Source organism: Eriocheir sinensis, chromosome 63, assembly GCF_024679095.1.
Source record: "Eriocheir sinensis breed Jianghai 21 chromosome 63, ASM2467909v1, whole genome shotgun sequence".
Lineage (NCBI taxonomy): Eukaryota > Metazoa > Arthropoda > Malacostraca > Decapoda > Varunidae > Eriocheir > Eriocheir sinensis.
Window position 1 is genome coordinate 7,998,474 of NC_066571.1, and position 24,633 is coordinate 8,023,106.

At 44.6% G+C, this 24,633-nt stretch overlaps 1 protein-coding gene across 13 annotated transcripts in view; it reads left to right on the plus strand.

Annotated features, from left to right (window-relative positions):
- LOC126986955 (aromatic-L-amino-acid decarboxylase-like) overlaps positions 1-24,633 on the plus strand; it is a 41,902-nt gene that overhangs the window by 11,757 nt on the left and 5,512 nt on the right. For all 13 annotated transcript variants that reach the window (XM_050843510.1, XM_050843514.1, XM_050843511.1 and 10 more), the window contains exons 2-13: positions 5,331-5,537; positions 7,329-7,494; positions 9,959-10,029; positions 12,009-12,245; positions 17,033-17,132; positions 18,166-18,269; positions 20,522-20,589; positions 21,036-21,126; positions 21,694-21,887; positions 22,960-23,105; positions 23,494-23,576; positions 24,306-24,489. In XM_050843510.1, coding sequence (XP_050699467.1) covers positions 5,337-5,537; positions 7,329-7,494; positions 9,959-10,029; positions 12,009-12,245; positions 17,033-17,132; positions 18,166-18,269; positions 20,522-20,589; positions 21,036-21,126; positions 21,694-21,887; positions 22,960-23,105; positions 23,494-23,576; positions 24,306-24,489 — 1,645 coding nt within the window. In that variant the 5' untranslated portion in view covers positions 5,331-5,336. The remainder of the gene's footprint in view (positions 1-5,330; positions 5,538-7,328; positions 7,495-9,958; positions 10,030-12,008; positions 12,246-17,032; positions 17,133-18,165; positions 18,270-20,521; positions 20,590-21,035; positions 21,127-21,693; positions 21,888-22,959; positions 23,106-23,493; positions 23,577-24,305; positions 24,490-24,633) is intronic.

Consider the following 24,633-nt stretch of genomic DNA (forward strand, 5'->3'; position numbering starts at 1 on the left):
GGTTTCTGATACACAGGGAAAGGAATCTAAAGTGGATTCAAAGGAACGCCAAAGGAATGCAAACCAATTATTACACGATCAGACAGGTAAACAAACACACCTTAACTAACATCATTAGCGAGAGAGAGAGAGAGAGAGTTGTGTAACGTTTCCTCTACTCTCTAACAAGATCGCTCTAATTGACAAGCGCCCTTTAAACATCGAGAAGCGTAAATAAAAAAGAAAAAAAAAGAATGGCAAATAGTAGCATATGTCAGGGTCCGAGGAGGAGGAGGAGGAGGAGGAGGAGGAGGAAGGATGGAAACATGAAAACATTGAAGTATGGACGAGCAGGCAGCAAAAAGCCCGTGGACTTATATTCGAAGTTCCTCGTTATGAACCCAAGCATAGTGTTGGCTTTCCTGCAGGCGGATTTGCAATGTTATGTGTGTTTAAGTTACTGCTGATAGTGATCCCGAGGTCCCTTTCCTCCTGCAATACCAGTAGTGGTTCCTCACCCATATAGTATGTATGGGTACTGTTTGTGAATCCGAAGTGCATAACTTTACATTTGTTTGTGTTAAAGGACATTTGCCACTTTTCTGACCACTGAGTGATCCTGGGTGATTTTGTAGCCTGCAGTCGTAAAGGCATTTCCACCCACTTTAGTGTCGCCGGCAAATTTAGCAAAGGTATATATAATATATATATATATATATATATATATATATATATATATATATATATATATATATATATATATATATATATATATATATATATATATAATAAAGAGTATGGGTCCCAGCACTGACCCCTGTGACCGGGAGCCACTCGGAGGTCTGCCCATTGAGTACAACTCGCTGCTTTCTTCCAGTGAGCCAGTCTTTTATCCACGCAGTCAGATTATCTCCTAATCCCTTCGACTTAGTTTCTTGAGGAGTCTTTCGTGTGGTACCTTGTCAAAGGCCTTTTGAAAGTCTAGGACTCGAGGAGGAGGAGGAGGAGGAGGAGGAGGAGGTGTCTGCAAAAGTTGCCTGTATTTTGTGGTACTTTTTTAGACTTTACTTCTACCCGTATTCACTTATTCATTTATACATTCATTTACCTCTATTAGGCGTGGGTAGTAAATGTTCTTCTTATCATTACCAAAGCTCTTTATTTACTTATTCCATATATTTATTCTTTATTTACTGCGTGGCAGGGTCGAGACGTATTAGATAAGGTATTGAATGTTACGTAGAAAGTGTTTAATGCCTGGAAGTTAAGCGTTTGAAAGATACAAAAAAAAAGAACAAGGAAACGATTTTGGTGTTAATTTTTTCATGAAGGGAAGATTATTGTTGTACATTTAGTTATTTTATGCTCTGCCACTCTGTCTGTCTATCTGTCTGTTTGTGTGTCTCTGCCTGCCTGTATCTTTGTGTGAATATCTCTCTCTCTCTCTCTCTCTCTCTCTCTCTCTCTCTCTCTCTCTCTCTCTCTCTCTCTCTCTCTCTCTCTCTCTCTCTCTCTCTCTCTCTCTCTCTCTCTCTCTCTCAGTCCTCCTCCTCCTCCATAACTTCCTTCTTAATCTACTCATTCTGGTTCCAAGTTCTTTCCATTTTCTTTTCAATTTAAGATTAATTTTCCCTCTCCTCCTCCTTCCCCTTCCCCCCTCCTCCCTTCTCTTCAGTCCATTCTCGCCCAAGCTCCTCCCCCTTCGGCCACGCCCCTTCCACGCCCTAGCCACGCCCCCCGCCCCCCCAAGATGGCCGTCCCGAGTGGGTGTTGGGTTCGGCATTCAGGTCTCCGCTTCTTACCACAATGGAAATCAATTTACTGGAGATGAAAGATTTGGAGCGGAGGTCTGGGCACTGTCTCCTCCATCCTCTTCTTCCTCCTCCTCTTACACTTCTGCTTCTTTTTCTTCTTCTTCTTTTTCTTCTTCTTTTTCTTTTTCTCCCTCTCATCATCCTCACCCTCCTTATCATTATCGTTATCATCATCGCCCTCTTCCTCCTCCTCCTCCTCCTCTTCCTTCTCCTACTCCTTCTTTCTTTCTCTACCCTGTTTATATATACTCATCCTTTCATTTTTTCTTCTCTCTCTCTTTCTCCTTCTCCCTCTTCCTTTCTTTTCTTTATTTTCTACCTTGCCTACTTATTCCATCCTACCTGCCTTCCTTCCTTCCTTCCTTCCCTTCTCCATTCATTTCTCCTTTTCTCCTCTTTTTCCTATCTCCTTTCATCTACCTTTCTTCCCTTTTCATTCTCTTTTCCAACTTTCCTCCCTCATCTTTTTTTTTCTTATTCCTTCAGCTCTCTTTACTTCTTCCTTTCCCTGCCTTCTTTCTTTCTTCCTTCCTTCCTTCCTTCCTTCTTTCTCCTCCTCCTTCTAAGCAGGCTATCCACGTAAAGGCCGATCATAATTGCGTTTAGTGAGTGTGTGTGTGTGTGTGTGTGTGTGTGTGTGTGTGTGTGTGTGTGTGTGTGTGTGTGTGTGTGTGTGTGTGTGTGTGTGTTTTAACGCCTGAATTATTTTGTATTGTTTTCTCCTTTGATCTTCCTTGTGTCTCGCTGTTTTTTTCTCCCACAAATCACAAACAGACCTATCTACGCCTCTCTCTCTCTCTCTCTCTCTCTCTCTCTCTCTCTCTCTCTCTCTCTCTCTCTCTCTCTCTCTCTCTCTCTCTCTCTCTCTCTCTCTCTCTCTTATCTAACCTCCGACTCACACACACACACACACACACACACTCCGGGCCTCCCTACCCTCTAACCCTCCCCCCCTCCTCCTCTCCCTAACACCCACCCACAGAATATCACACACAACCTGAGAGCAACACACCCTAACACTGACACCCTCACACCAACACTCCCACACACTCACCCTCACACTCTGGTCCTCTTACCTACTAACACACTGCCTTCCTCCTACTAACACACTTTCCTCCACCGCCCCCACACACACACTCTCCCGCTGGACAAAAGCCGCGAGGGAGTCTTTCAAAAGGACATCAGATTGCCGAAGTCGTGGTTGGAGCACTTGATGAGAGGCTGGGGAATGAGGAGCCCGGAGACCCGACCCCCAGCAGCCCCCTCCCAGCCCCTAGCCCCTCCAGGCCATATCTTATAGGGTGGCGGGCATTCCGGCACCCTGGGGAATGCCAAGCACGCCTTTCATTGTCTGGGGGAAGCGGGGGGAAGGGGGGAGGATGGGAGAATGGACGGAAGTTGAAGGGCGATGCAAAGAGAAGAAAGGAGGAAGAAGGGAAGAAGGAGGAGGGAAGAAAGGGAAGGAAGGAAAGAGGGAGAGATATGGGGAGAAGTAGGAGGGCAATGCAGAGAGAAATAAATGAAGGAAGAGAAGGAAAGAAGGGAAGGAGGGGAAGAGGGGAAGGGAAGGGGAGAAATAGAGAGAGATGCAAGGAGAAGAAAGGAAGGGAGGAAGAGAGTAGGGGAAAGAAGGGAAAGGAGGGGAGAAAGAAGGAAGGAAGGAAAGAAGCATAAGAGGGATAAGAGGGACTGGAGAGAGGAGGAGGAGGAGGAGGAGGAGGAGGAGGAGAAGGATATAAAGAGGAAATGAAGAATATGAAGGAGGAAGGAGGAAGAAAAGAGGAAGAGAGGAGGGAGAGAAAAGAGGAAGAGACGCTGATATATCGAGAGGAAGAGAAAGGAGGAACAGGAGGAGGAGGAGGTGGAGGAGGAGGAGGAGGAGGAAAATAGAAGAGGAGAAAATATACTAGAACGATTAATGAAGAAACAGGGAGTAGACTCTCTCTCTCTCTCTCTCTCTCTCTCTCTCTCTCTCTCTCTCTCTCTCTCTCTCTCTCTCTCTCTCTCTCTCTCTCTCTCTCTCTCTCTCTCTCTCTCTCTCTCTCTCTCTTACACAACGTTCCGCCAACCTCTCACTGTCGTCCTCTCAATTCCCTCCCCTCTTCCTCCCTCCCCTCTTCCTCCCTCCCTCTCTCCCTCCCCTCTCTCTCTCTCTCCCTCCCACCCTCCCTCTCTCTTTCCCATCTGGATAGTTTGCATTCTCTGGTTCAACGATTCTCTCTCTCTCTCTCTCTCTCTCTCTCTCTCTCTCTCTCTCTCTCTCTCTCTCTCTCTCTCTCTCTCTCTCTCTCTCTCTCTCTCTCTCTCTCTCTCTCTCTCCACTTATTCACTTTTCTCTCCACCTCTCCTTCATTTCACTCATTCCTCCACCTCAACCTCTCCTCTCCCTTTTCTCTCCACCTCTCCCTCTCCTCTCCCTCTTTCCTCCTCCTCCCCCTCCTTCACGTCTGCCATCTTCGTGAAAAAAAGGAGAAAAAAAACGATATAATTACCGAGCAGGTACTTTCACTTTGCATAATTCACTGAACGAGGAATAATTTACATTCGTCTACTTTTCTTTTCCTTTCTTTTCTACCAAACTACGTCTTCTCCCTCCTCCTCCTCCTCCTCCTCCTCCTCTCGTTGCTCATTCTTATAGTGAAACTTTTTTTTTAATAAGATTAGGAGAGCATAAATAGTAAGGAATGAAGATTGACAATAACACTCTCTCTCTCTCTCTCTCTCTCTCTCTCTCTCTCTCTCTCTCTCTCTCTCTCTCTCTCTCTCTCTCTCTCTCTCTCTCTCTCTCTCTCTCTCTCTCTCTCTCTCTCTCTCTCTCTCTCACTATGATAGGAAAATAGAGAAACGAGGTATGTGAAATGCAAAACAACAACAACAACAACAACAACAACAACAACAACAACAACAACAACAACAAATGAAGACGATGAAATTACTCGAAAACCAAAAAAAATAAATATATAAATAAAGTCTTCCCGCCACTTTGCGTCACGTCAAGAAAAAAAAAAAAAACTGGAAAACAAAATGAAAGAAAAAAAGAAATTTCAAAGACGCGAACCTTCTCTTTATTTCTTTTTCTCTCTAATTTCCTCTCCTTGTCTCTCTTTATCCTTCTCCTCCTCCTCCTCCTCCTCCTACTTCTCCTTCTCCTTCTTCTAATTTTCACTACAGCTCTTTGTCTGTCTGCGTAAGTGTGTGTCTGTCTGTCTGTGTCTGTTTTATCTGTATTTTTTGTATTTCTTTCTTTGTTTCATTCGTTCATTCATTCATTCATTTTCTTTCTTTTTCTTTCTGTTCCTTATTTTCCATCTTTCTTTCCTTCCTTCTTTCTTTCTTTCTTTCTCATTTCTTTCTGTTCCTTATTTTCTATCTTTCTTTCTTCTTATCTTTCTTTACTTCTTTCTCTCTCTAATAAACACACACGCATACAGCAGCCCACTCACCCACCAACCCACATCCACCCCTACACATACCCCCACACACGCTCCTTCTCCCCCATCACTAACCAACCCTTTCTCCCCCTCTCCCCCACCCCAGAACAAGATGGATTCGTCCGAGTTCCGTCAGCGCGGGAAGGAGATGGTGGACTATATCGCCAACTACCTGGACACGATAGAGGAGCGGCGCGTCACCCCCGCTATCGAACCCGGGTACCTGAGGCGTCTGGTTCCCCTGGAGGCGCCGCAGAACCCCGAGCAGTGGGACGATATCATGAAGGACGTGGAGGACAAAATCATGCCTGGGGTGAGTTGTGTTTTGTTTTGTTTTGTTTTGTTTTGATTTTATGTTTTGATCTTTGTTTTAATTTGTTTTTTTCTTTGTTTTGATTTTTTTTAATTTGCTATCTTCCACCTCTACAGTACTCATTTCTCCCTTCCTCTTTTTCCCTTCTCTTCTCCCTTTTCCTTTTTTTCTCCCTTTCTCCTTCATCTTTTCCCTCTTTTTTTTCTCCCTTTCCTCTTTATCTTTTTCCCTCTTTTCCTCCCTTTTCCCTTCATCTGTTCCCTCTTTTTCTCCCATGCCCCCCTTCATCTTTTTTCTTTTTTTCTCCCTTTTCCCTTTTCCCTTCATCCTTTCCCCTCTTTTCTCCCTTTCCCCTTCATCGTTTCCCTCTTTCTCAATTTTCCCTTCATCTTTTCCCCTCTTTTTTCTCTATCTCTTTCCCTCCTCCAGACACTCTCCCCTCAACCTCTTTCCCTCTTCCTCTGACATCTCCCTCCATCCCTCTCTCCTCCCCTACTTTTCCCCTCCACTTCTCCCTCCTCTAAGTTGTTCTGCCACCTCTCCCTCCCATATCCACACACCCACCCACACAGTCATCTAACCCCCCTCCCCCCTCCCTCTCCCCCCTCCATCCTTCCCTCCCTCCCCTAACACAAACACACTAACGAGGATGCGGGTCTTAAACACGAGAGAAACAATCAATACGCACACGAATTGTTACAAAAAATAATATTAATGATAATAATCCCTTGCAGACTGAGCGACATTTTCAATTAGGAGACGACGCTGCCGGGAAGGGAAGAAAGGGAAGGAAAAAAATAGGGAAGAGATGATGAGGGGGAAAAAAGAAGAAAAAAAGGAAGGTGTGAAATAAATCAATAGGGAAATAAGTCTCTCTCTCTCTCTCTCTCTCTCTCTCTCTCTCTCTCTCTCTCTCTCTCTCTCTCTCTCTCTGAAGGAAAATGACCTATTAATACTCCATTAGCTTAGTCTTAACGAAATGATAGCTTAAAACTCTCTCTCTCTCTCTCTCTCTCTCTCTCTCTCTCTCTCTCTCTCTCTCTCTCTCTCTCTCTCTCTCTCTCTCTCTCTCTCTCTCTCTCTCTCTCTCTCTCTCTCTCTCTCTCTCTCTCTCTCTCTCTCTCTCTCTCTCTCTCTCTCTCTCTCTCTCGACCTTTAATGACCCTCATACTCTCACTCTCCTTCTCTTCCTTCTTCCCCACGTAAAACTCTCTCTCTCTCTCTCTCTCTCTCTCTCTCTCTCTCTCTCTCTCTCTCACTCTCTCTCTCTCTCTCTCTCTCTCTCTCTCTCTCTCTCTCTCTCTCTCTCTCTCTCTCTCTCTCTCTCTCTCTCTCTCTCTCTCTCTCTCTCTCTCTCTCTCTCTCTCTCTCTCTCTCTCTCTCTCTCTCTCATCCTCTCCTCCCCTTTCCTTTCCTATATGTTTCCTCTCTCTCCCCAGATCAAATAAGTCTCCCCTTCGCCTCCCCAACTAACACACACACACACACACACACACACACACACACACACACACACACACACACACACACACACAATTCCCTCCCTCCCTTCCTTCCCATTACACTCCCTTACCTTCCTCCCTTTCCTTACCTTTCACCTTTCCTCTCCCCCTCTCCCCTGTCTTTCCTATACCTCCTATTCCTCCCCAGGTAACAGTCCCCTGCACCTTACTTGACCTTCTCCCCACACCCAACCCTCCCTTTCCAACCTCCCACCTCCTCTTTCTCCCCATGTAACACTCACCCCTAACCTTCCTCCCCAGGCTCACCCGTCTCCCCTTACTCCCCCAGGTGACCCATTGGCAGCACCCCAGGTTCCACGCGTACTTCCCCGCCGGCAACTCGTATCCCAGCATCCTTGGGGACATGCTCAGTGACGGGCTGGGGTGCATTGGCTTTTCGTGGGCAGCCTCCCCAGCCTGCACGGAACTGGAGACGATCGTGCTAGACTGGCTGGGTAAGTGTCCTCCCCAGCATACCCCAGACAACCTCAATTTACCCCAGTTTTCCCTACCTTTCCTTAGTCTTCCCAGTTTCCTCAATCTCTGTTTCTTTATCTGCCTCTCCCCAGCCTCCACCAGCCTTTTTGAGCCTTTCTTCAGCCTCCTCTCCCTTTCTCTTCAATCTCTCTCTCTAGTCTGCTACAGCCTTCCCCAGACAACCTCAAGTTACCCCAGTTTTCCCCACCTTTCCTTAATCTCCCCAGTTTCCTCAATCTCTCAGTTTCTTCTTCTGCCTCTCCCCAGCCTCCACCAGCCTTTTTGAGCTCTCCTGCAGCCTCCTCTCCCTTTCCCTTCAGTCTCTCTCCACTTCTGTATTCCTATTCCACTAATGTATTCCTATGTATTCCTCTCCCTTTCCCTTCAGTCTCTCTCTCCACTTCTTCCCCAGCCTCCCAAAGCCTTACCCAGTCTACCCTGTGTTTCTCATTCTTTCCTAGTCTTCCCCAGTATAACCAGTCTCCACTCATCCTTTCCCTGTCTCTCCCAGTCATTACAAGTCTTTCCTAGTACACTCAGTCTTCACAATCATTATCTTCCTCTTCTTCTACATTCCTGATCATGAGCCTCACAGAAACCTCAACGCAAATCTTCATTATCTAAACCTCTATTACGCCAACATCTAACCTCCTAAACGAACCCGTGAACCCCATTAGTAACCTTCTTCAACACTCTATAGCAGGAAAACCCACATGCCTCAAAAGGCTTTCGTTATGTCAATGATTCTTATACAGTCTACCCTTCCCTTTTCCTGTCTCCCCGGTCTTCTTTCCCTCCTCCTTCTCTTCTATATATAACTGTGATCAAGACTTCCCTTTTATCAATAGCAGTAACCTTCTTCAACATTCTTTAGTAGGAAAACCCACACGTTACAAGAGGCTTCGTTATGTCAATGGTTACTCTCTTCTCGTCTCCTTCCTCCTTCCCTTATTTATAACTGTGATCCAGACTTCCCTTTTATCAACAGCAGTAACCTTCTTCAACACTCTTTACTAGGAAAAGCCACACGTTACAAGAGGCTTCGTTATGTCAATGGTTACTCTCTTCTCGTCTCCTTCCTCCTTCCCTTATTTATAACTGTGATCCAGACTTCCCTTTTATCAACAGCAGTAACCTTCTTCAACACTCTTTACTAGGAAAACCCACACGTTACAAGCGGCTTCGTTATATCAGCGTTACTCTCTCTCTCTCCTTCACTCCCTTCCCTTCTGTGATCAGACTTTAGGAAAAACCACACGTTACAAAGCGTTTTCTCAATGATTTACTCCTTCTTCTCTCCTTCCTCAGGATCCAGACTTAACTATGAACAGCCAGACTTCCCTTTTATCAACAACAATAACCTTCTTCAACACTCTTTACTAGGAAAGCCCACTTCGCTCTATGTTAAGGGTCTTCTTCCACTCATCCGCCCTTTCCCCTTTCCCCCTTCCCCACCATCTCCTCTGCATCCTCCCCTAGTTGTGATTCAATCTTCTCTTTATCACTAACAAGTCCTAACCCTCGTCCCCCCTTCGTGGTTCCCCAGGGCTTCCTCTCCATTACTAAGACCTTTCCTGTTTATATCGAGTAGGTTACCAAGTATTTCCCCAGCTGGTATTTCCCCAAGGCGAACTATGGCTTACTTAACCCCTTCTTCTTTCCTTCTTCTTCTTCTTCTTCTTCTTCTTCTTCTTCTTCTTCTTCTTCTTCTTCTTCTTCTTCTTCTTCTTTTTCTTTTTCTTTTTCTTTTTCTTTTTCTTTTTCTTTTTCTTTTTCTTCTTCTTCTTCTTCTTCTCTTCTTTTTCCCCTTCTCCGTTTCTTGTTCTCCTTCTCGTTCTTTTAACCTTTTTTTTTCTCTTTCTTCCTTTTCTTCCTCTCCTATTTTCATACTCTTATTCTTTTCTCTAATCTCTTTTCACTTATTTTTTTTCTTTTCTTCCTCTCCCTTCCTCTATCTTCTCCCTTCCACCTTAGTACTTTTCTTTTCATTCCCTTTTCTTCTTCTTCTCCTTTTCCTTTCCTCCAGTTCCCCTTTCTTCTCCTCTCCTTTTCTCCGTCCTTCTACTTCTTCTCTAACTTCGCTTTTTTACTTTCTTTTCCTTTCCCTCTTCAATCTCCAAGTCAGTCAGTATCCCTCCTCCTCCTCCTCCTCCTCCTCTCCACTATACGAACCTTCACAATATATTTCTTTCCTCCTTTTTTGCTATCAGATCTTACGTTTTGAAAGCCCTCGTGTGTGTGTGTGTGTGTGTGTGTGTGTGTGTGTGTGTGTGTGTGTGTGTGTGTGTGTGTGTGTGTGTGTGTGTGTGTGTGTGTGTGTGTGAACTTTTTTTTATTTGTTTTAGTGGGTGTTTTTTGTATGTACGTTTTTTTGTGTGTACGTTTCTTCTTGTGTACGTTTTTTCGTGTGTACGTAATCAAGGTGTGTGTGTGTACTTGCAGGTAAGATGGCGGGACTTCCGGAGCAGTTTCTCTCCTTCTCCGAAAACAGCAAAGGTGGAGGAGTTATACAGGTGAGCTAACTCTCTCTCTCTCTCTCTCTCTCTCTCTCTCTCTCTCTCTCTCTCTCTCTCTCTCTCTCTCTCTCTCTCTCTCTCTCTCTCTCTCTCTCTCTCTCTCTCTCTCTCTCTCTCTTATTTTTTCCCTTCGTTTCATTTTATCTTCTTTTCTCATTATTTTTTTCATTTTTATACTCTTTGTGTTCTTATGCTCTCTCTCTCTCTCTCTCTCTCTCTCTCTCTCTCTCTCTCTCTCTCTCTCTCTCTCTCTCTCTCTCTCTCTCTCTCTCTCTCTCTCTCTCTCTCTCTCTCTCTCTCTCTCTCGTTAACCTTCATTTCTCTCTCCTGGCCGAAGTAAATATGGCTAAGAAGAAAATTCCACACTGGAGGTAAAAAAAAAAAAAGGAGAGGAGAGAAGGAAGGAAAAAAAAGCAAAGGAGGGAAAATTATTGGAAGAGAAGAAAATAAGAGATAATTTGGGTGAGAGAAAACAAAATTACTTCGTGTTCTTCTCTTCTCTCTCTCTCTCTCTCTCTCTCTCTCTCTCTCTCTCTCTCTCTCTCTCTCTCTCTCTCTCTCTCTCTCTCTCTCTCTCTCTCTCTCTCTCTCTCTCTCTCTCTGCTATTGAGATATGGTCATGATATTTCCTTACATTCTCTCAATTCATTTCACATTCCATTGGCTCACATTCTCTCTCTCTCTCTCTCTCTCTCTCTCTCTCTCTCTCTCTCTCTCTCTCTCTCTCTCTCTCAATGATCTCTGACCTCTCTTTCTTTCTATCTTTTTCTCTCTCTCTTTCTCTCTCTCTCTCTCTCTTCTCTCTCTCTCTCTCTCCTCTTCATCATTCAATTCAATTTCTTTTTTTCCTTTATTTTTCTCCCTTTTTCATATGTTCATTCTCTCTCTCTCTCTCTCTCTCTCTCTCTCTCTCTCTCTCTCTCTCTCTCTCTCTCTCTCTCTCTCTCAATGATATTAACTGACCTAAGCTTTTCTTTCTATCTTTTTTCCTTCTTTTCTTTCTTTTTTCTTTCTTATTTTTCTTTCTTTCTTTCCGTCTTTCTATCTTTCTTATTTTTCGGTCTACAGTCATCTTCTTCTTCTTCTTCTTCTTCTTCTTCTTCTTCTTCTTCTCTCTTCCTCTTCTTCCTTCACCCACCCACACCCATACACTAACTCAACTCCTGCCCACATTTAAGGTCACCCATCCTCTTTACCCTCCCCCCTCTCCCCCCCTCATCACCCCTCCCCCCTCACCCCCCCTCTCTGTCTGACCTTTCCGATACACAGACTCCCACGCTCTTTGTACTCTCGTCAGCAGAATTTGTGAACCACCAACAAAAACACTATCTCAGAACTATTAATATATTGCTTTCCTTCTTCTGCTACTTCATCACCAGGATTGTCACCACTCCCTCATCACCACTACGATAATCCCCTTCACACCTCCTAATACTATCATCACTCATCATCACTATACTATCACCAAATTATCATCACCACTATCGCCACACTATCGCCAACACCTCAATTATCACCACTTCGAACTGACCCCTTCACTACCACCACTTCGCATCACCGCCACTACACTACACCGCTATCATCACCACTATCATCACCACTGTCATCACCACTATCATCACCACTGTCATCACCACTATCATCACCACTGTCATCACCACTATCATCACCACTGTCATCACCACTATCATCACCACTATCATCACCACTATCATCACCACTCCTAAACATCCCCCACATTCTGAATTAACACCACCGCTACCACTACCATCATCATCACCCCCACCACCACCATCACCACCACCAGCAAACCCCAACTAACTTAACCTTTCTTTCCCTTCTGCGCCTTCTTCAGGGATAAACATCACTACCATCACCACCACTGCCATTCCTATTACCACCACTACACTCCACCACCACCACCACCACCACCAACTAGCTCATCCTCTAATTCCCTTCTTCTGCGCCTTCTTCAGGGATCAGCCTCGGAGTGCGTGTTCGTGTCCCTGCTGGCTGCGCGCGCCCACACCATCCGTCAACTGAAGAAGCAGCACCCGTACGTGGAGGAGGGGGTGCTGCTGTCCAAGATGATGGCCTACTGCAGCAAGGAGGCACACAGCTGCGTCGAGAAGGCCGCGATGATGGCCTTCGTCAAGCTGAGGATTCTGGAGCCTGATGAGAACCAGAGTCTTCGCGGCGCCACCCTCCAGCAGGTAAGGAGAGGCATGAATTGGTTGCCTATAGCTGTTACTTTTGTCTTTGCTGCAGTCTTTCTCTTCGGGTTTTTTTTCTCTATGTTTTTTCTTTTCTTCGTCTTCCTCTTCGATTTTTCTCTTCTCTTCGCCTTTCTCTTCGTCTCCGTTTTTCTCTTCAATATGGATTTTGCTTTCTCTTCATCTTTGCTCTTTCCTTCCTCTTCGTCCTTACTTTTTCTCTTCATATTTGTTCTTTGCTCTTTCTCTTCGTCTTTCTCTCCTCTTCATCTTTCTCCTCTCTTCCTCGGGGGTTGGATTTTGATATTTCTCTTCGCTTGAGGAGGTGAAAAGAGCAATTACTTCACCTTTACCTGTACTTAGAGGCGATTGGACTCTGCTCTTTCTCTTCTTCTTTCTCTTCTTTCTCTACATTTCAGCAGGTGAGGAGAAGGATTAATTGGCTCATATTAATTTACCTGTTGCACTGAATTATGAGAGGATGTTTTTCTCTTCTCTTCTCTTCTCTTCTCTTCTCTTTCTCTCTTCTTTTCCTTCTCATGATAAAACGATTCAAAAGATGAGAAAAGGATGATTTACCTCTCTCTCTCTCTCTCTCTCTCTCTCTCTCTCTCTCTCTCTCTCTCTCTCTCTCTCTCTCTCTCTCTCTCTCTCTCTCTCTCTCTCTCTCTCTCTCTCTCTCTCTCTCTCTCTCTCTCTCTCTCTTGCGGTTTAGTAGCAAAAAATAAAAATCTAACGTAAAAATATATGAAAAAAGTATTGCATTTATTTATATATTGTAGAAAGCAAGAATGGAAAGTAGAAAGTAAAAAAAAAAAATTAATAAGAGGTAGATAATGGAAACGAAAGAGTGATAAAGAAAGTAGATGGAGAGAAAAAACAGAGAAATGGAAAGATGGAAGAAAACTGGAAGAAGAGAGAAACAGAATGACGGAAGGAGAGAAAATATAGGATTGGAATGAGCGGAGAAAAAAGGAAGAGAAGAGAAAACTTGAATGAAGGAATGAAAGAGAGAGAAGAATGGATGGAAGGAAAGGAAATAAGGAGAAAGAGGAAAGGATGGAGGAAGGATTATATAGAAAATAAGGAGACGAAGAAGGAAAAGGAAAAAGAAGATGGAACAAAGAAAGGAGATAAGGAAATGAAAAAAAAGAGAATATGAATGATAATGTAGATATATAAATAAATAGACAGATAGATAGACAGACAGACAGAGTGGGTGAGTGAGAAAAAGAGAACACAGAAACAGGACAGAAGGAAACATAACCAAAAAAAGAGTAACTGAAAAAAAATAACAGAAAATAGGAAAAAAAAGAAAAAAAAGAGTGGAAATAAAGGGGGAGAAATATGGTCTGGGGAGCTCACATATTAAAGTTTGAGAACACGTGAATAGCAAACAGGTGTAGGGGGGGCGGTGGTGGGGAGGGGGGAACAGGTAGACTGAAGTAGTACCTGGAGAATGACTGACATGGGGGAGAGGGGAGGAAAAGGGGAGAGGGGAGAGGAGAGGAGAGGAGAAAGGGTCCGTTTGATGTAAAGGAAAAGGCTGAGGGGGAAGGAAGGGAGAATATGGGACCGTGAAGGGGAGAAGGGGAGGAAGGGAGAAGGGTGCGTTATGGGGTGTAATGGAGCGGGGTGAAAGAGGAGGAGGAAGAGGAGGAGGAGGAAAAAAAGGGAAGGAAATGGAAGGGAAAACGGAGAAGGCTGACTAATATTGGGAAAAGGAAGGAAAGAAAAGACCAAATGAAAAGGCGGAATGATGAAAGGAATGTGATACCGAGCAAAGATCACACACACACACACACACACACACACACACACACACACACACACACACACACACACACACACACACACACACACACACACACACACACACACACAGCCAGATCTCTCCACACACATTTCACAAGCGGCCATCTCCTCCTCCTCCTCCTCCTCTACCTCCCCTTACGCAAAATTACTCTCCATCTCCACTCCCAAAGAAGCCAAAAAAAGATAGTTGGTTTCAGAGGCGGCCGCTAGAGGGCAGGACACGTGCGTGGACTACGTAACGTGTGTGTGTGTGTGTGTGTGTGTGTGTGTCGGGTCAAGGTGATTATCGAGTATGTATTTAAAAGAAAGTTTGGTTCAATTATATGGGTGTTTAGATCTCTCTCTCTCTCTCTCTCTCTCTCTCTCTCTCTCTCTCTCTCTCTCTCTCTCTCTCTCTCTCTCTCTCTCTCTCTCTCTCTCTCTCTCTCTCTCTCTCTCTCTCTCTCTTCCTTCAAATATTACGCAATTTTTAAGTCTGCCCATCATGCTTCTAACTTTTCCTTTCCAAACTCTCTCCCTCCCTCCCTCCCTCCCTCGTTCTCTCCACTTCCCTCCCCCCCTCCCTCGTTCTCTCCACTTCCCTCCCTCCTTCCTCCACTTTCCCCGGTCACACAATGCAAACCTATTTATAAACCAGCCTTGTCAAGTATAAGGGAGGAAAGCTGCTGGAGGAGGAGGAGGAGGAGGAGGAGGAGGAAGAGGAGGTTAAGAAGGATCACCATACGATATATTTTCCAAGATCGTTTAAGAGGGACAGGATGCTTAACTTTGCCTCTTAAGAATAAAGGAAAAGAAGAGGAAGAGGAGAGATGAAGAGGAGGACCAAGAGGAAAGGAAGAGAGAGAGACGGAGATAAAATGGAGGAAAGAAGATACGAAAGATAGATGAAAGAAAAGGAGAGAAACGGAAAGAAGAGGAAGAAGAGAAAGAGGAAAGGAGGAAGAGAAGGAAAGGGAGATAACAGAGGAATGGACGGACGGAGGGATGAATGGAGGTATATTAAAGGGACCGACTGCTCTCCCTCCTCCTCCTCCTCCTCCTCCTCCTCCTCTCTTCTGTCTCCTTCCCTCCATCCTTCTGATACCTATTTGGAGGAGAGAAGGAGGTGTCCATTTTGGCATATGCTCAACACCTCCTCCTCCTCCTCCTCCTCTTCTTCCTCCTCCTCCACACACCTGTTGTCTTCCTCTTCCACGTGACCACTTGGCATTTGTACCTCCTCCTCCTCCTCCTTCTCCTCCTCCTCCTCCTCCTCTAATTTGCCTCATTAAGCACCTGGCCGGATGAAGCACCTTTGTGGGGGTTTTCTCATTAGTTGACAATTTTTTCTTGTTTAATATTTTCTCCTCTTTTATGTTAGTCTCCGTTTGATGGTCTGTTTTTATCTTCCCTCCGCCAACCCTCCTTCTGTTTGCCCTTCTTCTCATCCTCTTGTGGACTCCTCTTCCTCTTCCTCTTCCTCCGCCTGTCGTCTAATCTCCTTCCCTCCCTTCTCATCATCCTTATTTTTCTTCATTGTGTCACTATTTCCTTTTCACCATAGTAACAATAGCGATCCGGATAGTCAGTCACGTTGCTAGACTCTCGTTATCAACCAGCAAACATAAGAGTATAAGAAAATAGGTAGCGGGCTTTTTTTTATTATTGTTTCCTTTTTTTGTGCCCTTGTGCTGTCTCCTTTGCTGTAAAAAAAAAAAAAAAAAAATTAAGGAGTCTGCAAGAGGTCGGTTGGTCTATACAAGGCAGATTCTGTAAATCTAACCCCTCCCCAATCTCACTGTCATTGTCACCTCACTGTCCATGAACTTATCTTACCTTTTCTTGAATGTATCTCTCGTATTAGCACCCACAACATAACTGCCAAGTCGGTTCCACTCATCTACCACTCTTAGTAAATCAATTCTAGCCTGTGTCTGTGTTGAATATGAATTTATCGAATTTAACCCGGTAGCAGCGATGGGCCAAATTTGTGCCATGATATAAACCCCCCAAAAATAAATGATATATAATCTGATCACAAATGCATTGATATATATTATGAAATGGTTTGTGTGAGTGATGATTTTTTCTCATTTTTCTCGCTTGGAGGGACCATTAAGATACATGATCTCCGCTGCTTAAACTCACTGCATTACGTGTCCTACCAAGCTCTCTTACCGCCAAAACTTTATTAAAACCTCTCATCAATATATAAACTTTGATCACGTCTCCTCGCACCCTTCGCCTTTCTAGAGAATGAAAATATAAATGTTTAAGTCTGACCTTTACCGGCAAGTTTCTCAACCCATGAATAATTCTTGTCCTCCTCCTCTGCACAGATACTAACATTTTAATATATAGTTTTTTTTTTTTTTTTTTTTTTGCCTGTTAAGAGCACACAGGTGGTAGGTATTCTTGAGGACCAACAGGTGTCTATAATACGTTGCCTGCCCCGCCATGTTTCTCGCCTACTCAGCCAACAGGTAGCACTTAAGATTCAACAGGTGTCTCCTTTACCTGTCCAAGCTTATTCCCTGCGTGCTCCAGCCAACAAGTGTTTCCTTAGTTCCGGCTTGTTTCTCACCTGTAAACGCAAGCAAGTAGTATCCTTAACCCGTCCGCTGCGATTGGCACGGATTTGGCCTTCCCTGGTAGCCTGGTAACATTATACTCCCAGGTCTTTCTCTGCCTCTGTGGTGGATAGTGGAGTGTTCCCCATGTGGTATTGGTGTGGTCGATATCCCCTCCCATGGTGCAGGACTTTACATTTTTCTTCACTGAATTGTAACAGCCACTTTTTGCTCCATTCCTGTAGCTTGGTGAGGTCTAACTGTAGGAAATCCACATTCAAGGGGTTAAGAGTCAACAAGAGTCTTCTTTACCTGTTCCACTTGTTCTTATGACTTAAACTCTTTCCAGCAGGTAACAGGTATCGAGTTATCACGAATCGTAGTTACCTGCCCAACCTCTCACCACCTGTTTCGTATCCGCAGGTGATGCAGGAGGACCGCGCCATGGGTCTCGTGCCCTTCTACGTGGAGACGACTCTGGGCACTACCTCCTGCTGCTCCTTCGACAACCTCGCAGAGATAGGTGAGGGGCGCATTGGTCTGTCCCGTATGTCACTGAAATGGCTGAAGAATCACGAATCACAAGAAAAAGTAGCCTCGTTATATGCCAAAATGTTTATGTTGCCTGCTCTTCCACGGCTCCATGCTTCCTCGCCCTTTTCCTTTGATACAGTTTGTGGTCATTTATCCCCCGCCGGTCCGCGAAGTTATCTATTCTACTTTTTTTTTTTTTGTGCCTTTTCCTTGCCGCATCTTGACTTTGTTCTCTCTCTCTCTCTCTCTCTCTCTCTCTCTCTCTCTCTCTCTCTCTCTCTCTCTCTCTCTCTCTCTCTCTCTCTCTCTCTCTCTCTCTCTCTCTCTCTCTCTCTCTCTCTCTCTCTCTCTCTCTCTCTCTCTCGTGGCCGTTTAGAGATGTTGTGTAGATAGTATTGATATTCTAGAAGATGCTCCGTCATAGTGGTGATGGTGGGGCTGATAGAAGTGATGGAAGGAGGAGGAGGAGGAGGAGGAGGAGGAGGAGGAGGAGGAGGAGGAGGAGGTATGGTTGCTGATGAGGCTGTGTAGTTGTAGTGGCGGTGAAAATAATTAGAAAGTTTAACGTAAGTGATTGTGAAATATGGTGATGATGATGGTGGTGATGGTGATAATGACTGTGCTGTTAATGGTGAAGATGGTGATGTTAATGGTGTTGATTATGGTGAAGATAATAGTGTTGAAAGTAATGCTAATAAGGATGGCGATAGTGATGAAAATGATGATTCCGATGGTGACAATGGTGATGATGGTGATGAGGACGATGATAGTGATGGTGACGATAATGGTGAAGTTAAAGTCGACGAGGATGATGTTATTGGTTAGGTTGCTTATTCTTTCTTTTATTTATTTATTTTTTTACAGCAGGAGACAGTGCAAGGGCGTAAAAAACAACAACAACAACAATGAAAAAAAAAAAAAGCCCGCTACTTACTGCTCCTAAATAGAGTAGAGTGTGGTGGTGTTGGGTGATGGTGGTGATGGCAATGGTGATGATAATGGTGATGATGGTGGTGTTGCAGGGCCCGTCTGTGAGGAGTTTGGGGCCTGGCTGCACGTGGACGGAGCCTATGGGGGTAACTCCTTCATTTGCCCTGAACTGCGAGGACCCATGAGAGGCATAGAGGTGAGTGCCCCCTTCACACCCCGTTTTCTTTACCTGTTACTCCTTACATAATTAACTCGCTCTCTTACATTTCCAGTTGTTTTCTTTTCTTCTTTTTCTTTCTTTCTTTCTTTTCTTCTTTTTTTCTTCTTTCTTTCTTTCTTTCTTCTTCTTTTCTCTGTTTCCTTTTCTTCCTCTTTCTTTTCCTCCTCTCTTCCTTGCTGTCTGTGTTTTATCTATTTTTTTTCTCCCTCTCTTCCCTCCATTCGTGTCTCTATCTCCTCCTCCTCCTCCTCCTCCTCCTCCGCCTCCTCTAACTTCCCTTCCTGTATATCTTCCTTTTCTTCTGTTCCTCCTCCTCTTCGTCTTATTCCTCCTCAAACACACACACACACACACACACACACACACACACACACACACACACACACACACACACACACACACACACACACACACACACACATATAACACCCCCTCCCTCCCACCCCACACATAACCCCCTCACCCTCCCTACCCCCTCTCCCCTCTCCCCCCACCATCGCACACACTTCCTGTAATGTCAAATCCAGCTACGGAAAGGTCAGGCCAATCAGTGTAGACTAACTAAGGCCACACAAGGCTCAGCTAAGGTCAACGACGCGTGACCTTCCTGCATAATGGAGGCTCTGGGGCTGAGGCGGCGAGGTCACGACATTTCCGAGGTCAGGTCAGGTCAGGTCAGGTCGAGTTAGGTTACGTCGAGGGGGGATAAGGGTGAGGAGAGGGTAATTCCGTGATGAGATAGATAGATAGATAGATAGATAAATAGATAGATAGATACAGATAGATAAATAGAGTATAATAACCTTTCCCTCTTTTTTTTTTTCTTTCTTTCTTTACATATCACAGTTTCTCTCTCCCTCCCTTTCTCTACTCTTTCTCTCCCTTTTCTCTCCCTCTCTCACTCACTCCCTTTTCCATCCCTCTCCTTTAACTCCTATTTTCCTTTCCTTCTTATAATTCTCTTCCTTTCTTTCCTCACTCTCTTCCTCTCTTCTCTTTCACTTCTTCCCTACGTTCATTCTTCCTTTCAGCTTGTTTCCCTTTCTCCCTTCTTCCTTCCTTCCTTTCGTCTTCACTTCACTTCCCTCCTTCCTTTCTGTATATCCCTATCTCTTTTTTTCATCTATCTCTCCCTCCCATTATCCCTTTTCTCTCCTCTTTATCCCTCCCTCCCTTTCGTCCTTTTTCAATCACCCCATTTCTCTTTTTCTTCCACTCCTCCTCCCTCTTTCCCTCCCTTTTCTCTCCCCTTCATCCCTGCTTCCCTCCCTCCCTTCTTTTCTCTTCCTCCCTTTCTCCATCACCCCAACCTTCTTTTCCTTTCCTTTCGCTATCCTCCCTTCCCTCCCTCCCTTTTCTCTCCCCTTTATCCCTACTTCCCTCCCTTCCTTTCCTTCAGTACTCTCTTCTCTTCCTCCCTTTCTCCATCACCCCAGCCCTCTTTTCCTTTCCTTCCGCTATCCTTCCTTCCCTCCCTCCCGTCCTCCCTCCTGTCACAATCGACTCGTCACACGCTTAGATTGAGAAGTTTGTGAAGGCATTTTTATTTCCACCTGAGCAAATGTAGTGAAGAGAAGTCCTAGTAGGAGAAGTAATAGTCTTTGTTCTATATATGGAAGAGACTGACATTGTTTTGATTGGGAGTCTTATGCAGAGTTTATATGTCATGTCCGTTTGTGAGTAGCAGTAATAGTAGTAGTAGTAGTAGTAGTAGTAGTAGTAGTAGTGGCAGTAGTAGTAGTAGTGGTAGTAGTAGTAGTGGTAGTAGTAGTGGTAGTAGTGGGGGGAGGTAGGCAAGTGGTCGTAGGCTCTCACCTGTGTAATTAACCTGAAAACTAATTAACAGAAAAATGTTAATGGCTTTTTTTTTAAGTGGACGTTATTTTATTTATCTGATGTGGGTGTAGGTATTTATTGATCTTATACATCCACCCACACACACACACACACACACACACACACACACACACACACCACAACCCACGCACACACGGCCCTTACATAAGTTCCATTACACATCTGTCTTGTTTTTCCGGACACATGATCCATTTCTTCCCCCGGTGGACTCAAACAGAGGGACACATCTTTAAGTATTTACCCACTGAACGGAATCTTATCTTTTGTTGTGCTGTTTTGCCTCGTCCTCGTCCTCCTCCTACTATTACTACTACTACTACTACTACCACTACTACTGCTACTAACAATAACAATCTTTTCTCCCTCAACAGTACGCCTCGTCCTTCAACTTCAACCCTAACAAGTTCATGCTGACAAACTTCGACTGTTCCCTCATGTGGTGAGTTTATGGTGACAGTGTGGTGATGGTACAGTGAGTAATGGTGAGGTAAGGTGAGAGTATGATGAGGTATGGTGACAGTACGGTGTTTATGGTGAGGTATTAGCGGTATGGTGTGCTATGGTGAGTTATGGTAGAATATGATTGAGTTATAGTGAGTTATGGTGACAGTATGGTGATAATATAGTTAGTTATGGTGACTTATGATGAGCTACGGTGATATTGTGATGAGTTATGGTGACAGTAGTGAATAAGGGTATTGTGACAGTATGGTGAGGCGTAGTGACAGTAGGGTAAAAATATAGTGAAATATGGTGACAGCAGAGTAAGTAATGGGGAGATTATGGTGACAGTATGGTAAGGTATGGTGAGAGTATGGTGAGTTATGGTGAGACTAGTATGGTGAGTAATGGTGGCAGTGTGGTGACTCATGGTGTCCTCCGCAGGGTTCGAGACCGGTTCAGGTTGACACAAGCCCTGGTGGTCGATCCTCTCTACCTCCAACACTCCTACTCCGAGAGATCCATCGACTACAGGGTAAGTGAATGAGTGAGTGAGTGAGTGAGTGAGTGTGAGTGAGTGAGTGAGTGAGTGTGAGTGAGTGAGTGAGTGAGTGAGTGAGTGAGTGAGTGAGTGAGTCGGTGAGTGAGTGAGTGAGTGAGTGAGTGAGTGAGTGAGTGTGTGAGTGAGTGAGTGGGTGAATGAGTGATTCGGCGAGTGAGTGAGTGAGTGAGTGAGTCTCTTTCCACCTCTAATATTCTCTCTCTTTTCCTCTTTATATATCAACCCTTCCCTCTATCCTTAAAACGTTCAGCGCAACTTTTCACAACCAAACACTTGCCCATATTTTCACCGGCCTGTTCATCCCTCAATCTATCATCATTTTTTATCACATTCCACATTCATCCATTTTCAAACTCTCTAACCATCGCTAACATTCTCTTTTCCTTTTTATATACCAAGACTTTCCTTAAGCCCTCCCTCAATCCATGTCTTTTATCACAAATTTCCACAACCAAACACACACACACACACACACATTCACCACCGCCACCACCACCGCCTCCACCACCACCACCACCTAACCCTCTCGTCCTCCTGCAGCACTGGGGCATCCCGCTCAGCCGCCGGTTCCGCGCCCTCAAGCTGTGGTTCGTCATCAGGAGCTTCGGGGTGGATGGGCTGCAGAAGTACATCAGGGAACACTGCCGCCTCGCCCGCAGGTTCGAAGCCCATGTCAGGAAGGAGCCAAGATTCGAGGTGGCCAGCCCCGTCCACCTCGGCCTCGTCTGCTTCAGGTTCGTAAGAGTTTTTGGGTCATATTCTTAAACATTTCGGCGCCCAAGCACACATCTGACGAGACGAAATTAAACTATCTTAAAACCCACAACAGGTCTCCATTTTAAACTAGTTCCCCCATCAAGAACAGAAACCTGAGAAAACGACGTCATGCTAAGGGAGACTCACCGTAGACTTTCTGGGCAAATCCACGGGTAGTTTTATCTGACAAGACGAAATTAAACTATCCTAAAACCCACAAAAGAAGTCCCCATTTTAAACTAGTCCCCCATCAAGAACAGAAACCTGAGAAAACGACGCTATGCTAAGGGAGACTCACCGTAGACTTTCTGGGCATATCCACGAGTAGTTTTATGACCCTGGTGGTAGTGCGACCCTTCTTCTGTACCATGAACCTAAAGAACACTCATTAGAACTTATTTGATCTCCTTTTCGCCCTTTGCAAATAGGTGATTTGAGAGGGGGATGCGTTTGAGAATATCGATGTCTTGGTGATGGTGACACGTCATTTTTTTTCTTTTTTTCTCTCTCTTGGGACGTGTAGGAGTGTTCTTCTCTTTATCTTTTGGGCTCGTCTGCTTCAGGTTAGGTAAAGTTTTTCTCTTGGTAGTAGTGATATGTTAGGTTTATTTCCCAATCTCATCACATTCTGCCCTGCCTGGGGGTTGAGATGGCATGTTCCTCCCTTCTCCATTGTTGTTTACCTGCATCAGTAAACTATCAATCAATCAACCTTGTCTTCTGTGTAGAGGTGTTTTCTTTATTTTTCTCGGTATTGTTGCAGTTCTTCACTTTTTGGTCTGGTCTCTTGAGGTGGGGTTAAGTTTATCTGCCTTGGTGGTGGTAATATGTTAGTTTTTCTCTCTTTCTCTCTTGTTATCAACGTAGTACTGGTGTTTATTATAATCGTAGTACTCGTGTTCATTTCTAGTAAGGCTGTAGTTCTTTGCCTTTCGTTCTCGTCTCTTTCAGGTGGGGTAGAGTTTATTCTGTTAAGCCTATAGTAGAGGTTAAGTTGATGTTGACAACTCAATAACTCCCTTTCGCTGATTGCTTCCGTTCCTTCTGCAGGTTGCGCGAGTCCAATCACATCAACCAGAAGCTGCTGTCGTCCATCAACGCCTCGGGGAAGCTGCACATGGTCCCCGCCTCCCTCAACGACAGATACGTGATCCGCTTCTGTGTGTGTCGCCAAACAGCCACCGACGAGGACATTGGTGAGTCTCCCTTGATATGGCGTCGTTTTCTTTGATTTACGTTTTCTGTTCTTGATGGGGATTCTAGTTTAAAATGGTGACTTTTTGTGGATTTTAGGATAGTTTAGTCTCATCTTCTACTTTTGTATTAATATTATCTACTGGTATACTTAAACTGAGTCTGTCCCCTTCTCTTTATCTCTACCTCTACTTCTCTCTATCTATGTCTATCTATCTATCTATCTATATACAAACATCTATCACTATCTGTCTAACTTCATTTACTGCGATATTACATTTCCAACCCAGTTTATATTGCCTGTAGTATTATTTTGTTTATCTGTCTGTGTTTATATTCCTGTATTTCAATGTCACGCTAACCAATCCCCTTCTCCCCTCCTCCCAACAGACTACGCTTGGGAGGTCATTTCACAGTTCGCCACAGACCTGCAGGAGAAGATACCGGAGATCACCCTGGAGAACAACAACCAGGTGAGTCTCGTTAAGGAGGAAGCTCAGGTGAGAGGTGTAAAGCAGGCTAGAGAGAGGGTGGGTTTGCTGGGACGCTTTACAGGATAGTTTGGTTCTATTGGAGAGTTCGGGGACTCAAGCAAAGATGCCAGGTTCATTCGCTGACCTAATTGGAGAACAACAGCCAGGTGGATCTCTTTGATGGGAAAGCTCAGGTGAACGGGAAGGTGAGGGCAAGGTTACAGGGAGGGTGAGTTAGTTAGAACGCTATATGGGGTGGTTTGGTTTCAACTGGAGCGTTCAGAAACTCCCCAAAAGATGCCAGGTTCATTCACTGACCTAATTGGAGAACAACAGCCAGGTGAATCTCTTTGATGGGAAAGCTCAGGTGAACGGGAAGGTGAGGGCAAAGTTAGAGGGAGGGTGGGTTAGTTAGAACGCTATATGGGGTGGTTAGGTTATAAGTGTAGCGTTCAGAAACTCCCCAAAAGATGCCAAATTCGCTTGATGACAATTTCACACAAGAACTGTATGTTTAAAAAAATCTTTGTCATATGTGTTATCAAACCAAATAACATGATATTAGGAACATTTTTAGTCACCATCATTAAGTACAGAAGAAGAAATAAAGCAAAACTAAGCCATATACTGCGCACATAGTCTCTGTTTTGTGATGTATATTCTTCAATGTAAAATGAATACTGTTTTTCTTCTCAGTTATATAGTTTTCATCTTTCATCTTTCTTGCAGCTGAAGGAGGTTAAGGAGAACAAGGAGGAGGAGGAGGCCGAGGAGGTGGAGAAGGAGGTGGAGGAGGTGTTTGACCTGAACGAGCGCAAGAAGAACAAGAGCCTACACTATAAGAGATCCTTCTTCGTGCGTATGGTGTCCGACCCCAAGATCTACAACCCCAAGATCGTCCGCAGCCTGCCAGGTATGATGCGTCGGGTTGTGCTGTGTTGTGCTGTGTTATTTCATCTTGTGCTGTGTTGTATTGGGTCATGCTGCATTGTGTTGCGTTTGTGATACATTTTAAGAGAAGGAAACTAAGCTTATGAGGATGAATTCGAGTTTCCTC